At 43.2% G+C, this 18,946-nt stretch overlaps 1 protein-coding gene across 1 annotated transcript in view; it reads right to left on the bottom strand.

The window, feature by feature from the left end:
- Positions 1-2,390: 2,390 nt before the first annotated feature.
- The window catches only part of LOC137003278 (structural maintenance of chromosomes protein 6-like), a 39,406-nt gene continuing 22,850 nt past the window's right edge, over positions 2,391-18,946 (bottom strand). The window contains exons 9-12 of the mRNA XM_067363378.1: positions 9,673-9,808; positions 9,497-9,577; positions 9,258-9,428; positions 2,391-2,871 (exon numbers count right to left, since the gene is read on the bottom strand). Of these exons, the coding sequence (XP_067219479.1) occupies positions 2,554-2,871; positions 9,258-9,428; positions 9,497-9,577; positions 9,673-9,808 (706 nt within the window). The 3' untranslated portion in view covers positions 2,391-2,553. The remainder of the gene's footprint in view (positions 2,872-9,257; positions 9,429-9,496; positions 9,578-9,672; positions 9,809-18,946) is intronic.

Genomic DNA, 18,946 nt, shown 5'->3' with positions numbered 1-18,946 from the left:
CCCGTAATTTTAATGTCATATAGAAGGACTTATTACATATTTGTGTTTGCTTGCTTGTATTTATAAAGGCTCATTTACAGTTAAAAATTTTTTTTTTTTACATGTTTAACAAAAAGTGGCCTACTTTACCTGCATTCATCCTATTATTTCTTGATACCAACAAAGTATCCAGCCTATAGATTCTCTTTTGCCTTCACCCTTGTTTAGGCCATAGATGCCCTGATGTTTAGAAAAATTCAGCAGTTATTTATTGTGCTCATCTTGGTGCTGTTCAAGATTCGGTTACAACTTGCAGTGTTAAAAACCTAATTCATATAATTTATTTTCATTAACACAAACAATAAATTCTGTACATTTTTAAAACTATTCTCAAAGGGTAAAATTTAAATATTCTTACTGAGTTAGAACTGTACTATATTAAAATGATCACGATAACCACAGGTAAAACCACATGGCACCTCAATACCATGGTAGAAAGAAACAATATGGTTTTATGGTATCTAGTTGACTTTTTGGTATTTAGTCTATGAACACATTTAGAATAAATACAAATGCACAAAACTATAGCTTATAATAAGTTTCTGTAATTTTCCAAATATTTCATTAATACTTCTACAACATTAATGGAGTTTGTAGTCACAGTTTCATTTGGATCCTTTATGTTAGATATGACTGAACAATATTGGGTAGCCTACATCTTGGATAAGAAAAGATTTTTGCACCTAATAAAATTTTATTTAATAACAGTAGTCATAATAAGCATATTTCCAGTATGTGCCTCAGCATTGTGTCGTCAACTCACTCATAAGACTCCTTGGTAATCCTTTTCGTGGCAGATTTGATGTTTCTTTGTCCCTTTGTCCCGATCTGGTCTCGAAGAAAAACTTGCAGAGTCGAAGTTCCAGGTCTCAGAAGTATTTAACTTTATTGTCAAGCAACAAAGTGAGATGCCAGCTCCCCATCTGAGGCTCCCTTAGGTGGGGCTCAGTTTTATACATTTTTCTTATCTCTTAAAAAAACACACCAAATTAATATCATTGGCTTTTTCTTATCTCTTAAAATACACCAAAGTAATATCATTGGCTGGTAACAGTTATTTTCCATGATATCATCTACGGGGCCCTTCTCCCACACCTCCTTCCCATGTACTCCCCGACCTTTCTGCCATAGTAATTGCAGGTGTTTCTTATGTAAGAGAAATTTCTTAGTAAGGGGGACCAGCTTCCAGCTACTGTACATCTTTTGACTTCATTTCTCATGGGCCTTCTGCCAATTTGATGGTCAACCCTTTTCCCATTGGCCAAATGAAACATTGTATCAAAACAGTCAACACTCCCCGGAGGCAAGAAGCCTTCACATGACACCCTTAAATGATGGTCTTGTTCATTTTGCAGCCACCTGTTGTCTGGTGGAAAATTACCAACAAAATATGCTCAAGTAAACTTGTTTGACCCTTACAGTTACAAAGGCCAAGAGGGCCTCACAACACTTCTAGCCTTTATAGTAAGCAACCAAATTCTACAATTGTTTTCTATTGGATGGATAAAATACTCCATCATCCTCTGCAAGCTTCAATAGTTAGTTGAACCTGCTTGTTCGGTTCTTTTTGAGTCGGACGTGCTACTTTGGCTGTGCTTCTTTTATCATCAACCCGGAACTACAGTTCAATTAGTGAACCGGCTTGACCAGTTACTTCCTGAGAAAGAACGATTCGTTCAAGAATCGAACATCACTACTGAATGCTTTATTTGTAACTCTTACGGAGTAGGGTGCCATTTTCTTTTAAGTCGTGTGACCACCAAAGCAGTTTTAGCCAGCTGAAAATGCTAGGCACTTCTGAAAGCTGAAAACACCTAGCTGTGAGCGCTTGAGAGTGCTTTGGCAGTACAGTGTTTTTTTCTGTTGAGATGCTTTGTTGCTATGATACAGAACATCTGTTACTTGTAACTGATTTTGCAGATAATTTGTTTCGGAATAAAAATGTCAGCACAGAGTACTTGCTCTGGTCCTTGCTTTGAATGAAGGGGTGGCTGAACCACATAGCCATCAGAGCCACAGTTTGACATGCAGCCCATCCAGTGAGTAGGCAGCAACAATGCCTCTAAGGGAAGCACTAGAAATTAGGCAAAGATACACCACGTACTTCTCCTCTCCAGCAGGTGAAGTTGCATGGCAGCATTCTGTCATCTAATGCCTCATAATGACTCCCACCACCATCAGGACCACTGCCATCAGTAACATCAGGACCACCACCAATTTTATCAAAAAAGGCTCTTTTGAGCCACCTTAGAAAATAAGCATATTTTCTTTCGCTAACAAGCTACACATTACTACTAAAATAGTGGTCTAAATGAAGATGAGAATAAATGACTGGCAAAGATGAATGCTATGTTATTTTAATGATCAATTTTCATGTACAGATTCATAAACAAATCAAACTGTCATAAAAAAGTAATTATAAAAAAAAGTTACTGATTGTTACATATGTATTAATTTGCTGTCTCATTACAAAGGGAAATTTTGTGTGTGTTTGTGTGTCTGTATGTGAGTGTTTTACTGATTGTTATATTCTGCTTCATGTAAAATCTGTTGGAATTTCATTTTAACTTCAGATCGACTGCATGGAGGAAGGCGTCTCAAAGCCCCAACTAAACTTAAAAGAAAATGTTCTTCTTCATCGTACTTGTTACTAATGTTGATCAGGACACAGCGCTGATAGTCAGTCATATCTGGCTCAGCTCTTTTCGGAGCAAGAGTACAGCGAGAAGCTTCAGGTGTGCAGAGTGGTGGCACACCAGGGGAATCAGGAGATCCGGGCTGTGTGGTGTTGGCCTGGCTTTGGGTCAGGGACTGTGTGCTTTCATCTAATGTCTGTGAGGGACAAATCAGAAAATTAATTTTAAAAAATACCAATATACTGATAAAGTATACTACTTTCTAAAAAAAAATGTCTGTTTATTTATCCATGTCTTTTTAGATAACTGGTATCAATCTCAGACACTTAGAGATTGTTCCACATTATTAAGCAAGTCACATTTCTCATGCAATATGGGGAGGAAGAAAGATCTTTCTGAAGATTAAAGGTATGAAATGGTGTAATGTTGTGCAAAAGGCATAAAAACAACCAATATTGTGTGAAACTGAATGGAGATTATAGAATTATCATAAGATTTGTGAGTGATTTAGAGCACAGCAGAACTCAGTCAGATAAAGGCTTATTAATGAAAGTTCCTGTCAAAAAAATAATTGTATTAAAAGGGCAGCTATAAATAAAGCCAGTGTTGAGCAGCAAACAGGTATTTGAAGCTTCTGGGGTGCTTCTCAATTCTTATTTGTGCATCCTCGTTTCCTTTCCTTGCTTCCTTTCCTCGCATCCTTTCCTCGCATCTTAGCTCCACCCTTCCAGGATGCGAGGGAAGGACGCAAGGAAAAGTCGAGAGGACGGAGCAATTGAATCAAGTGAAATGATAAATCCTCGCTCCCTTTAGCGTCACTTCAAAGCATCATCAGCTGCGCTCGAGGGATCTACCCACATATTGTTAAAGTTTGGTTATTTAAAAAAATATAATAAATATTAATAAAGCAAGATGCCTAGTTGAAATATATGAGATATAAAGTTTATTTAATCTGTAAAAGTAAAGCATACATGTAAATTATTGTGACAGATAAGAAGGGGGAGGAGAATTTATGCGTGCGTCACGTTTCTCAATGAGAAAGACTTCCGCAAAGAATGCACCTGTGTATATCCTCGCTCATAACTCCTCAGGAAGCCTCCTCACTCCTTGTTCCTCGCCTCTTCGCGGTGCAATTAGAGAATTGAGATGTCCTTCAAGATGGCTGAGCTCGATTGTTTTCTGGGTCATAGGATGGAGGACGGAGGAGCGAGGAGACGAGGAGGGATATTGAGAAGCACCCCTGGTGTCTCTGGAGTCTCAAGAAGCTCTCCATGCTGACTTGCAGTTGTGCGTAAAGATGCATTTCAGCCACTCCAAACCAAAACTCACAAAGAGAAACATTTACAGTGGGTTTAGAAATACATGAAGACTCATTTTTAAATAGTTTTATTCATTGACGAATGCCGTACTACAATGGATGGATTTCTGGATGGTTGGTGAATGGCCACTATGTTCCAACAAGACTGTGACATCAGCAGGGAGCTGGCGGGTGATGATTTGGGCCGGAATATTGGGAAGTGAGATGGAAGGTCCCTTTAGGGTCTCTGAGGGTATTAAAATGACTTTTGCAAGATATGTGGAGTTCATAGCCATTCATGGCCATTTTCAGCTATGGTATAAAAAGAAGGATAGTGCCTTCTGAAATACAATGCACTATCCCATGCTGCAAAAAAACACCACAGCAATAAAACTGTTTGAAAATGTATTTCTACACCCGCTGTAAATGTTTCTCTTTGTGAGGTTTGGTTAGTGGTGGCAAAAATGCATCTTTACGCACAACTGCCAGCCTGCATGGAGAGCTTCTCAAGACTCCAGAGACACCAGCAGCTTCAAATACCTGTTTGCTGCTTAACACTGGCTTTTTTATAGCTGCCCTTTTAATACAATTAATCTTTTTCACTTTCATTAATAAGCCTTTATCTGACAGAGTTCTGCTGTGCTCTAAATCACTCACAAATCTTATGATAATTTGATAATCTCCATTCAGTTTTCACACAATATTAGTTGTTTTCATGCCTTTTGCACATCATTGCAACATTTCATGCTTTTCATCTTCAGAAAAATCTTTCTTCCTCCCCATATTGCATGAGAACTGTGACTTGTGTAATGTGTAATGTTATTGTGTGGTACACTGTTAATTGGTGTTGCACGTGGCTCAGTGCCATCACCAGAACTGTTACTTTGTGACTGATAATGGGGTCTTTGGCATAGCTGTCAACATTGAATGCTGAAAATAAGGGAGATTTCCCGGAATCCATCCCCAAAATAATTTTTTTTTTTTCTTCACGATTATTACGTTGGCACGGGGGACAGAGGGTCAGGACCCCTGCAGTTTTGAGAAGACAGACATCGACCCCTGCACTTTTGATAAGGGCTGCTTCAATCAGTTACACTATATCAGTGGTCACCAACCTTTTTAAGCCCAAGATCCCTGACCTTGACCTTTTTGAAAGACAAGATCTACTTGATAGAAAAAGACAGCCCAGATTGTATTTAGTATTTTTTTCTGTAGATTCTGATTTATTTATTTATTTTTACAAGCAAATTGGTCGATTCTGATACTGGTTGCAGATATTCATTATTAATATTATTATAATAAACAAAAATACATAGCCATTTCAAATTGGGAACCACTGCTTTTTGATCACAATCCAAACAAAGATACTACGCACGTTGCATGAGCAGTTATTTTTATTTTTTAATTAGATTTAATTTCTGGATTTAAAGCAGAAACAGAACAGTCTGACTTTATCTTTGTGAAATTGTAATTTACAATTATGCTACATACACAAAAAAACATGAAACAAAAACGTAAATTCAACAGCAGGTGGCGCTTATGGAGCAGCAGTAATACAGTGTTTCCTTTTTTACTGCTGTAAACAATACTGAAATGCGCTAATAATTAGCTGCTAATATAGGTAAGAGGAAAATAAAATGTCATTGCCATCGAAATCTTTCTGAAGATGATCTCCTTTTAAAGATGCATTCATATAAGCCCTCACCCAAATTCTTTATTTATATTTTCTTCCTATATTTCGAGTATCGTGAACAGTGAGCTGATCTGCCTGCTACAGAATTGTCTCCTCTCTGCGTCCGTCTTAAGCGTCTCTGTCCTCTTGTTAACGGCTGTTTACAGACTCAGAAATGATGTGGGCTATTTACCTTTATCTGTCTGTCCCAGTAGCGCCCAAAAAATAAAATAAATACAAAAATACAGTACAAAGACTGGAGATATTTCTGTTATTTTCACGAGCTACTGGAACAGTGATAAAGATCGACCGGTCGATCGCGATCGACGGGTTGGCGACCACTGCACTATATCATCTTTTAAATTAGGATATTTTCTTTCAAATGAGACCATTTTCATTTTCACGTTTCTGTGAGCTTTTGTTTGTCAATAAATCAACGGAAATGCGTTCTAGAAAGAAGAAACGCGATCTCCAAACCATTGATCAAATCGTGCTAACGTTTTAGGACAGATCGATGGTATATAAATCATGCCTGAAAGTTAGCGTTTCTAATCAAGCCAATATTTGAAGACGTTTGAAGAAGTTTTCGTGAAGATTTATAGTTTATGGACTGTTTTGATTTCGGTAAATACATCTAGAAAGGTAAAAGCATTGATGGCATCTATAAAAGAGATATCTGAAAGCGAAACGAAAGTGATATTGCCTCGTCAAGTGAGGAGGACACACGAGAGGAGAACTGCGCATTTAATTGGCATGTGTATACTATAATACTATAATACTGCATTTACAATGCTTATCAGTGGTGTGCACTTTGATCGTGAAAGTGAAAGTGCCCTTTGCAGTCGCATCGCGGTGCCCCCGTGTTCCCATTTCTCGCGATGTCCATTATAATTTATATACGTCATTTCCCACGAGCCTTTCAAAGAAACTCCATGAGCGCGGAAAGACGCGTTCGGCACATGCATACGTGCATCGCCCGTGGTCAAGTGCAAGTCACTTCACGACACAGATAGTTGAGTGTTCTGAGTTAACACAATCAGAGTGTAAAAATACAGGATATTTTACGGGAAAATACTAAAACGGGAAGACAGCGGTAAAAGAGTTAAAATACGTGAGAAACCCGGAAAAAAACGGGAGGGTTGACAGCTATGGTCTTTGGTGTTGGAGGGACGATACGTGGCCAGAACATGATATCACGTGCTCTCTACTTGCTCTTTTCGATGCCCAGGTGACTGACATATATATGTGACAGCAAGTCTGAGCAAAGTGGTTTATTTTCCCGCATACTTTGCACACTTTCCCTCTTGCAGGACAGTAAGATCGGTCAGCATGCAGTTTGTTTCCACAATATCTGCATAGTTTGGGGCTTGCTGGAGTAGCATTTCTAGGTTCTCTCAAGTTTTTACTGCATTTCTTGCGCAAAATTGCATGCACTGCATGTTCACATAAAGTACTCATGCTGCTTGAAATAGTTTTTAACTGTGCTTGAGCCAACTCCTGAGATCTAGTGACATCTATCGCTTTTTTGAGTGTTAATTTGAGTCCACATTTAAATGTTTCTCTCTCACTTTTGGTGAATGTATCCCGAATACAATGTGGTCGAGGATCATCTCATCACCGTTTGCATAATTTTGTTAGCAGTTTTTGACAAGCAGCCATAGGTCTGTCACAAACTATTTGAAAGGCTCACGTTCTCCCAGGACCTAGAGGAAGCATCATCATTTCTGACAACCTTTAACACGCCCATTTGTAGATTGATGTGGCTTAGGCTTCCTTTTGGCCTGAAATGTGCACTAGAAATCTTTCAGTGTATTATGGATGAGATGCTTGAGGGCATTAGCGGAACAATAAGTGTCATGGACGACATTCTCATCGCAGTACCCTCAGCAAAGGAACACGATGAGACCCTCCACAAAGTAATTCAGAAAGCAACAAGCTACAGTCTGAACTTCGACAAATGCCACATCAAGCAATCTTCTGTGCCCTACGTAGGACACTTGATAACATCAGATGGTCTGAAGTCAGACTCAGATAAAATAGAGGCTGCCAAGTCCATGCCAACAACAACAGACAAAGATGGATCTATCTGTCAAAATTCCTGCAAGACCTCAGTGAAGTCGATGCCCCTCTAAGACAGCTCCTGAAAGCTTATGCATGGCAACCAGCACAACAACAAGCCTTGACAAATTCAAGGACTTAGTCCCCAGTGCTACAATTTTTTGATCCATCCAAGCCTGTCAAGATCTTCTGTGATTCCAGCAGCAATAACTTTGGTGCTGTCTATCAACAGGACAGTCATCCAGTTGCTTTCTCATCCAGGTCACTGACAGATACAGAAGTGTGCTACGCGCAAATTGAGAAAGAGATGCTCTCAATAGTTCATGCATGTGTAAAGTTCCACAATTACATATTTGGAAACCACATCACAGTGTACATTGACCATAAGCCTCTGGAAGATATTTTCAGAAAGCCACTGCTCTCCACCCCCATGCGCATACAGAGAATGCACCTCCGCCTGAAGTGGTATGATCTGACTGTTAAGTACAGATGAGGAAAGGACATGGAACTGCCTGACACACTGTATAGAGCTCAGTTACCGGAAAACAAACCAGAGATAGAAGGCTTTGAGTGTGTCTCTCTATACTCAACTTTGTTTCAATAAGTGAGCAGAAATATTCAGAGCTCCAGGACCGCACAAAGAAGGAGCTCAGCGGTCTTCAAGAAACAATCCAACAAGGCTGGCCAGACCACAGGCGTGATGTGCCTAATGCTGTACAGCCATTTTGGGACTCACAAAGCAATGGAAAGCTACTTCTCCACCTCTGGTCTACTGGGGAAGACAGTTTTTAGAAGACCCATGTGCAGAAGGAAAGGCAAACTCAGAGGCTCAGATAACTCTTACTTGATCTTGGTTTTCAAATACAATGAAAAGGTCAGTCATAGTTTAAAACAAAACAATGTAGGCCAAATGGCAACATCACTTAACTGTTCTAGAACTCAGGTAATCCATACTGAGTAGGCTCAAGACTGAACACTGCTCAATTAAACTGCCAAAATACAGGACAAAATACAGTTAAAAAAATTAAGCTTTGCATTGTTTCTGAACTCCCTGAAACGCCTTCATTGTAGTCTTCTTGAGTTTTCTTGTGGGAACGCAGATGTCACAATATTCCTTATTTAAATAATTCTCGCCCAAGACATAAGCAAAAAAATGGGGTGAAGCCTGGTTGAGTTGCGTTAATAGTGTGCAGTGGTTAAGGTAAAGGGGTGTGACTTTTCGGAAACACGCTCAAAGTGGTTGACTAATCACAACACACCCGTCCAGCTGACCAATCAGAACACATTGCACATTTCAGAAGGAGGGGCTTCATAAATAGTGTGTTACTGACAGACTGTGAAAAATGTGCTGCAATAATTTTAAATATGTGAAAAATAATGAAAACATTCTAGTAGACCCCAAAACAAAATCAAGACTTTGAAAAAGGGCATATGGCCTGAAGCTGCCTATTTAAACCTTAGCTGAGAGGAATCTGGTGGTTAAAAGTCATCCAGAATCAGTTGGTCAGGAGGACGTAATGAAGTAACACACACTCTTGAATAAAAGTTCTCAGACCTTAATGGGCTCAGCTTCCTCTGCGATGCTGTTAAAAGCTTTCCTCTGCTGCCCGTAGAGCTGTTCGGCCTCCTCACATTCCTCCTTGTGTGTCTGCGTCTGCTTCAGTGCAGCTTCAAATTCCACTTGAGATACGCTTATCCGGCTGCTAAGCTCCTCCAGTTCCTCCTCCTGAACACAGAGACATAATAAGACAGAAATCCACCATCACACTCATAATGAGCGAATCTGTTTGGTACCAAAGGTTTCAAGTCCTCTGACTGTGCTTCCTCAACATTCTGCAATTCCGTCAGCTCTGCCTGAAGCTTCTGACAATGCTCCTGTTAGACAAAATAAACAACAACAAAAAATGCATATTAGGCCAAATTCAGTTAAACACGATGATGTGGTCTGTGCATGGCTGGTGTTTAGTGACCTGGGCCTTCTTTTGGTCTTCATAGGCTCTGCAAAGAAGAATTTGGTTCTGTTTTAATTCCTCATTAATCTGCTGCATGTCCTGCTGAAAGCGATCCAACTGTGTTCTCTGGGAATGTAAGGCAGACCGCAAATGTCTGCAGAACAAAGAAAAACAGTTTTGATCATTCTTTATTGTTTATAAGCTCAATAGAAAACAGTACATAAGAATATCAATTCCAAATCCAAGTCAACATCAAATTAATGTAACATCCAAGTAAAATAACAACAAAAATACAGGGACACACACACACAATGTTCATGACATTTACAATGCCAAGAACTGTCTAACACCATATTATAACACGATGCAATGTGATAAGATTCCAGAGACAAGGAATTTGTCTGTCCACATCAGGCATGACGTGATGGGATGTGACAAATTAAATCAAAATGTGGGTGGAGTCTCTCTACAAGCTCATTGCATTCACAAAATGGATACGTACATAATCAAATTCATAAATATTATACCATGCTAACATCATTAAAAATACATACTGAGCAACTGTTAGTCTTGATCATAGAATTGTAACGATCAGTCCAACTGTAGGCGAGTTAATGAACCCATGTGCAGTTTATTGAATAACAAACAAAGCAACCACTTGATTTGACTTGAACATGAGCAGACTTGAACATGACACTCACCAACAGCAGGGTTACATTATCAATACACATCAAAGTAAAATGGAGAACAAGAGGCTTAAATACATGAACTTAGTGAACACACGACTAAGACAAACAATGGGCAATTGACACAAGGAACAAGGGAACCAAAGACAGAACAGAACTCAGAAGCACATGACCATAAACAACCAATCAGAACATGACACATTGACTAAAGGAACACATGAGGAGCAAGGGAAGCATGACACAAACAAGCAACATGAATCAAACTACAAAATAAAAGAAACGAAACAAGAACATAAAACATAACTCTACATTACAGATTCCCCCCTCTGTGGGCAGTTCCCGATGCCCAACAAAACAAAAAAACTAAACTATACATGACTAGAAAGTCCAGGTGGGTGATGGAGCGGAGGTGGTCTTGGGGGAGGGATGGAGGGCATAGGGTCAAGGAGCAGAGTTGGACCTGGTCCATGGAGCATGGGTAGACTTAGACCTTGGAGCAGTGGTGGGCCTGGATCATTGTGCAGTGGCAGGCTGTGGAGCATTGGTGGACCTGGACCATGGAGCAGTGGTGGGCCTGGATCATGGTGCAGTGACAGACATGGGTCGTGGTGCAGTGGCAGGCTGTGGAGCAGTGCTCAGGTGTGGCAGCCATCTTGGCTGAGGGCTCAGGCATGGCAGCCATCTTGGCTGTGAGTTCAGACATGGCAGGCATGATGTGAACAGACACTGACCTGGCTGGCATAACATGAAGAAACTCTGGCATAGAGGCCATCTTGTCTGAAGACATAGGCGGAGCAGCCATCTTGTCTGAAGACACAGGCGGAGAAGCCATCTTGTCTGAAGACACAGGCGGAGAAGCCATCTTGTCTGAAGACACAGGCGGAGAAGCCATCTTGTCTGAAGACACAGGCGGAGAAGCCATCTTGTCTGAAGAGGTACTGACCTGGCAGGCATAACATGAACAGGCCTTGACTTGGCAGGCATGGCGTGCACAGGGCAGTAAAAGGGCAAAGTCCATATACTGGGCAAGAGTCCATGGGACAGTGCTCACAGGCATTAAATAATTCAAATGGTCTGTAAGACCATTGCGAAAAATGCCCTTAAGGGCAACATCATTAAAGCCCATCTGATTAGTGATGAGACGGTTGATACCGGGCTCTGATGCTCCGACACAGTTTTCAAAGCACTACTGTATCACACACTGTACCGATGCTTGTATCGAAATGACAATACCACTGATAGATGATGTTTGAAGCTTCGGACGCCATGCAGCAGTGGTTCCCAAACTTTTTAGCTTGGAGTACCCCCTGAAGGGATTACCATCCTTCTGCATACCCCCTCTCTTCCACTTTGACTGCAGTCACACCTTTACCATTAAGGGACAATATTAGCCCCCTTAACTGATTTTCCAGTGCATTTTTTTTACCTTTATGAATAACTTTATAAAAAATAAAAAATGTTCAATAGAGAAAAATGTAATGATGGTAAAACTAAGTAAAACTTTTAAATATTAAACTAAAACCGCCAGTAGGTGGCAGCAAGTCACTGTTTTTATGAGTGAGTCATCGAGTCATTCATTCAGTAACGAAGCATGTGGCTGTGAATGAATCATGGGCTGCGTCCGAAAACTGGAAAATGCTGCCTTCTGAGGACATATTTCAAGGTAGTAAGGCATCAAGGCACATCCGAATACAATGTTAGCTTCACTTCCTGTCTCATGAGATGCCTTCCTCAGATCGATTTTTGAAGGAAGCATGGATGTATCCCTAGCTGCCTTTGATATCCCACAATCCTGTGCTTTCCATTCTGTGAAAGTTGAGCTAGAAAAATAAAGATGGCGTCCGAAAGTTGCATTTGCTGCTCATTTTGTGTATACATGTACGATTTTGACCATCATATTTCAATTTTGATATCATTTCTATCGAGAAATTACTACTGTAATAATTAAATATTTGTTTAGTTCTCATTGGATTGGGGGTGAGGGATTATGAATTCATCTCTAAAAAGGAGATTAGTCTTCAGGAAGATTTCGATGGCAATGGCATTTATTTTCCTCTTACCTCTAAATAAAGTAGCTAATTATTAGTGCATTTCAGCTTTGTTTACAGCAGTAACCAAGGAAACGCTGTATCACTGCTGCTCCATAAGCACCACCTGCTGTCAGAGAGTGAATCGTCTCGGGTTACGTCTGTAACCCTGGATCCCTGAATAAGGGAACGAGATGCTGCGCAAGCGCTTTGGGAACGCCTCTGCGTGTTACGTCTTGAAGCACTCGTGAAATCGAACCAATAGTGTGACGGGACGTCAGAGCGGGTGACGTCAAGGACCAGGAAACTATAAAGCACCCTTGAGAACAAAGAACGCCAGCTTCTGAAATAGGGATGAAGCAGACGCTCACAGGCGTGCTGGGAGTATGGCTAAGCTACGCAGCGTCTCGTTCCCTTATTCAGGGAACCAGGGTTACAGACGTAACCCGAGACGTTCCCTTTCATGGGAACATCGACGCTGCGTAAGCGCTTTGGGAACGCTATCCCAACTAGGCCATAAGACCAAATGCATGTCTGTTATCTTTCAGGACGACAGTACTGAGGACCCTGGAGTGGAGCCCAAGTCAAGGTTATAGAACCTAATAAAGGTATGCTGAGACGACCACCCAGCAGCCTCACATATGTCATTGAGGGGGACCCCCAACATCAAAGCCTTTGAGGCAGCCATACCCCTGGTGGAATGTGCCCGGACAGCCAACGGAGAAGGCTGCCCGGAGGACTCATAGGCAAGCGAGATGGCCTCGACCACCCACTTACTCATTCTCTGCTTGGACGCCGGACCTCCTTTGTTAGGAGATCCGTAACATACAAATAATTGTTCAGATTTTCGCCACAGGGCAGCTCTGTGGACATAAGCGTCTAAAGCCCTCACTGGGCAGAGCAGATTTAGTTTTTCCTGATCCGCATTTGCAAAAGGTGGAGGACAAAAGGCCTGCAGCACAATCGGCCCCGGGACACTTGTAGGGACCTTGGGAATATACCCAGGTCTAGGATGCAGAAAAGCCTTGACCATTCCAGGCGCAAAGTATAGACATGACGGAGCAACGGAAAGTGCTTGTAAATCTCCAATTCTTTTGAGAGATGTTATGGCCAGAAGAAATATGGTTTTCAAAGTGAGAAACTTCTCAGACACTTCTTCCAAAGGTTCAAAGGGAGCCGCAGCCAACCCTTCCAACACAATGGCTAGGTCCCAGGACGGAGTTTTTGTGCGTACCACAGGCCTCAGCCTCTGAGTACCACAGAGAAAACGTATGACTAAAGGGTTTCTACCCACAGAAACGCCTTCTATTTTAGCGTGATAAGCAGAAATCGCTGCAATATATACCTTCAATGTAGAAGGGGTTAAACCATCCGAGAATTTTTCTTGGAGAAATTGCAGTACATGACTGATGGAAGAGTGGAACGGATCCACCTGTAAACGGCTACACCAAGTAGCAAACAGCTTCCACTTATACCAAAAGTTTTCTCGTGGATGGAGCTCTGGAGTGGAGAATGGTCTCTACAACCTCAGTTGAGAGACCGGATTCTATGAGCTCGGCCCCCTCAGGGGCCAGGCCCACAATTTCCATATCTCCGGGCGGGGGTGAACTATTGAGCCGCCCGCTTGAGACAGAAGGTCCTGCCTGATTGGAATCTCCATAGGGGAGCCTTCTAAGAGGGATACTAGATCCGTGAACCATATCCGGGTCGGCCAGAACGGGGCTACCACTATTAGACGAACCCCGTCCCGTCGAACCCTCTCCAGAACTCCGGGGAGCAGAGCAATCGGGGGAAATGCGTACAGGCCAGAGGGGCTGGATGAGTCAAAGAATACCACAACGGGCAATGAGACGTCTCTTTCGAGGCAAACAAGTCGACTTCTGCGCGACCGAAATTCTTCCATATCAGCTCCACCACCTCGGGGTGGAGCCTCCATTCCCCGGGCCTCGGCCCCTGCCTCGACAGGATGTCTGCCCCCACATTTTGATGTCCCGGGATATGAGCTGCTCTCAGAGAGAGAAATTTTTCCTGGGACCATAGGAGGATCTGATGTGATAATTTGCACAGCTGGCGAGACCTCAGACCCCCCTGATGGTTGATATAGGAGACCACTGACATGTTGTCTGTACGAACTAACACATGATGGCCCCTTAGGTCTGGGAGGAAGTATTTGAGTGCTCGAAATACCGCCATCATCTCCAGCCGATTTATATGCCAGGAGCGATGATGGTCCCCCCAAAGACCCTGAGCTGGGCGACCACTCATGATCGCTCCCCAGCCTGTGAGAGACGCATCCGTCGTTAGCATTTTGCGACGACAAGGAGCCCCCAGCACAGGACCTTGGGACAGAAACCAGGGTTTCTTCCACACTGCCAAGGCACGAAGGCACCGCCGCGTGACCTTGATTGTGCGAAAAGGATTTCCCCTCGGAGAAAACCCCCTGGTTCTGAGCCACCACTGTAACGGTCTCATGTGCAGCAGACCAAAAGGTATCACGTTGGAGGCGGCTGCCATCAGACCTAACAGTTTCTGAAACTGTTTTACAGTGAGTGACTGGCCTAATTTCACCCCTTTCACGGTTGAGAGAATAGAATTCACCCGGGCAGGAGACAGATGTGCCTGCATCGTCGTGGAATTCCAAACCACCCCTAGATAGCTGGTAGTTTGAGCTGGAAGAAGCACACTCTTCTTGGTATTGAGTCTCAACCCTAACCTTCTCATGTGTGACAGAACTACATCTCGATGTTGAGCTGCCTGTTACTCTGATTGAGCCAGAATCAACCAATCGTCGATATAATTCAGCACGCGGATGCCCTGGAGTCTCAGCGGAGCCAAAGCCGCATCCACGCACTTTGTGAAGGTGCGGGGTGAAAGAGATAGGCCAAACGAAAGAACCTTGTATTGGTAAGCTTCGCCCCCGAAAGCAAACCTGAGGAACTTCCAATGTGAAGGATGGATTGACACATGAAAGTACGCGTCTTTCAGATCTATTGTCACGAACCAGTCCTCGGACCTGATCTGTGTAGTGATCTGTCTGAGTGTAAGCATCTTGAACTTGAGCTTTTGTACTGAGCGATTTAACATGCGTAAATCTAGAATAGGACGCAACCCTCCATCCTTCTTCGGAACTATGAAGTAGCGGCTGTAAAACCCTGACTGTTTGCCGGGAGGAGGAACCCTCTCTATAGCTCCTTTTTGCAAAAGTGTCATAACTTCTTGTTCCATGACCAGAGACTGCTGGGGGCCCACCACTGTAGGGAGGACCCCGTTGAACTGGGGTGGGCGAGACCCGAATTGTATTTTGTAACCCTTTTCTATCATCTGCAGTACCCACTGAGAAATATTGGGAAGACGTTTCCATTCTTCCAAAAATTCTACTAAGGGAACCAACCTCTTGAGGCTGGTCTCTGGTGTTTTTTGAGCACTTGGCTCGACGCCCTGGAGCGGCGCGCCGGCAGGAAGAAGTCGAATCAAGCGCTGACCGGCCCTCCTCAGAGGGTCGGTGGGGACCGCTGCGCCCCGTAATGCACGAGACGGCGGGGTTGGCAGAACGGCCCCCTGAGGGCGCCGAAGAGGGGTTAGTATTATAGATTTTAATTTTACAAGACCCTCTCCGGAGGGGGCTGCCCTCAGAAGTCCTGAACCCCTGGCGTCAGGACTTCTTCGAAGCCTTCCTAGCGATAATGACAGTCCGCAGATCTGTCTTACCCCTGGAAGGCTTCGCTTGCGTTGCCCTCCCCGGTCCCCAAGATCTTTGCGGGGGAGTACGGGTGGCAACACTTTGTTTTTGTTGCGCTCTATGCGCAGTCGAGGAGCTTGTAGACGGCGAGGGAGGAACTTTTGGAAGGCCGCCGACTGTCTTTTTGCCTCCTGGAACCTCTCGACGACAGATGTAACCGAGTCGCCGAAGAGGCCCAGGGGAGACACAGGTGCATCTAGAAGCACAGACTTATCTCGCTCTTTTATGTCTGACAGATTGAGCCATAAATGTCTCTCCGTGGCCACCAGGGCTGCCACAGAGCGGCCTATTGATTTCACCGTCTCCTTGGTGGCCCGGAGAGATAAGTCGGTAGCCTTCCTGAGCTCTTGGATCGCATCAAAAGTCGCCTCGCCACTCTCGTCTATCTCCCCCAGCAGGTCGGCTTGATATGCCTGGAGGATGGCCATAGTGTGGAGACATGCGGCCGCCTGACCTGCTGAGGCATAAGCCCTGCCCACCAGCGCTGATGTTGTACGCAGGGGTCTGGTGGGCAAAGTCGGGGATTTTAGGGACGATGCCGTCTCAGGCGAGAGATAGCTCGCGAGCGTCTCCTCGACCTGAGGCATCGCCCCATAACCGTGCTCTTTACCTCCTACTATATTACTATATAGAGTGGTTTGTGGATTGTAAACACGAAATTGTGCTGGCTTATGCCACGATCTCGACACCTCAGTGTGGAGATCGTGGAAAAAAGGTAATCCCCGGGGCTGAGGCTGTGATCGGGCGGGGAGAAAGCGCTCATCCAGTTTGCTTTTTGTTTGCGCTTCTGATCTTTCTTCTGGCCATTCTATTTTTAACTTTGCCACCGCCCGAGTCACAACATCTAAAAGCTCCTCATGAGCTGGAGATGAGGATGGCGGGTCCTCATCTCCAGCCCCGACGCTCGCTACATCCATCTCCTCGGAGCTGGATAAGAGAAGCGCCGGTGCAGGTGCCTCTACCCTGGGGGAAGAAACTGCAGCGCGTGCTTCCGCAGCCAGGGGAGAGACACTGGGTCTGGCGGGTGAAGGCTGAGATAGGGCAGGACCCGTCTCTAGCCCCTCCGCCAGATCCATCTGTGAACCCCAGGACTGAAGCCGCCGCTGTGCCTCGGCAGCAGCGGGACCCGAGCCCTGGGGAACACTCGCCGCGGCGTCCTCTTTTTTATCAAAGAACGCGCGGCGTGATCGGAGTACACGGAGCGTTAGCTTTTCACAATGTACACAGACAGCTCCCTCGAGAGCTGCCTGTGCATGCTCCACTCCCAAACAAGCAACGCACATCTCGTGTGTATCCCCGCCCGAGATGAAGCGAGGGCAGGGATGAACACACTTAACAAACTGTTGCTTGCTTGAACTCGCCATTTGTGTCTTAATATATATATATATGTATGTATATATGTGCTTTGGTGAACTAAAATACTCTTGTCCTCGGACGAAGAGATATTTTGTTTGCTGTGTAAATATAAAGGGACAGACAACACCAAATAAGACACACGATAACACAGAGCGCTGCTGAAGACTTCAGAAGCTGGCGTTCTTTGTTCTCAAGGGTGCTTTATAGTTTCCTGGTCCGTGACGTCACCCGCTCTGACGTCCCGTCACACTATTGGTTCGATTTCACGAGTGCTTCAAGACGTAACACGCAGAGGCGTTCCCAAAGCGCTTACACAGCGTCGATGTTCCCATGAAAGGGAACTGCATCTCATTCAGCCTGCTGTTTTTGTTTCATGCTTTTTTTGTATGTGTAGCATTTATAATTTCACAAAGATAAAGTCAGACCATTCTGTTTTAGCTTTAAATCTTGAAATTAAATCTAATTCAAATAAAAAACAACTGCAACGTGCGTAGCATCTTTGTTTGGATTGATTAAAAAGCAGTGGTTCCCTCTAATTTGAAATGGCTATGTATTTTTGTTTATTATAATATGAATATTTTTTTGTTTATTATAATAATATTAATAATAAATATCTGCAACCAGTATCCGAATCGGCAAATTTGCTTGTAAAAATAAATAAATAAATCAGAATCTACATTGACCACGCAAAAAAAATACTAAATACAATCTGGGCTGTCTTTTTCTATCAAGTAGATCTTGTTTTTCAAAAAGGTCGAAGTCAGGGATCTTGGGCTTAAAAAGGTTGGTGACCACTGCTGTAGATCATTAAACTCTTACGCTGCCTCAGAAGTCTGTCCGAAATCAATTTCGTGAGGTACCTTCATGCACAAACGCTGCCGTACAGACGCAGCCATTGAAACTTACAATTCGTTCAAAGCATCAGAATTGTTCACGAAACAGACATGTGTTGTAGTTCTGCTGTGGTTTTCGTTAGAACTATTATTTCATTTCAAAATAGAGTAAATACTGACAGTACAGTAAGTTTTATTTTTTGACTTGTTGTATAATAATGTCATGTTTGCAGTCATGTGGATATTTGGGGAACAATTGCATTCCTATCATCATTAAATACAAGAACTCACACAAGGTATGTTTTTGTATCAGAGAAAGTTTGAGTCTTAAATCGAAGTTAATCCATTATCTGTGTCTATATTTGTTCTTCATTGCGAGTAAGTGCTAAATCCTTACTTTTACAAAGGAGAATGACAGTAATTTAGCGCAATGTAAGGCAGCATGCTGCACACAATCTATCATATGCATGCTGCTTGTGTGGATGCAGTCATTTTTGACTGCAAATGATGAGGTAATTTGATTAAATGTACTGGATTTATGACATTTTGGCAGTTAGAAATACATGCTCGATTTGACATGACACTCCCCAACAGCAGGGTTACGTTATCAATACACGTCAAAGTAACATGGAGAACAAGAGGCTTAAATAC

The sequence above is a fragment of the Chanodichthys erythropterus genome, chromosome 16, assembly GCF_024489055.1.
Source record: "Chanodichthys erythropterus isolate Z2021 chromosome 16, ASM2448905v1, whole genome shotgun sequence".
NCBI lineage: Eukaryota > Metazoa > Chordata > Actinopteri > Cypriniformes > Xenocyprididae > Chanodichthys > Chanodichthys erythropterus.
Note: the sequence above shows the minus strand (reverse complement) of the source record. Positions and strands in the feature narration are given on the sequence as shown.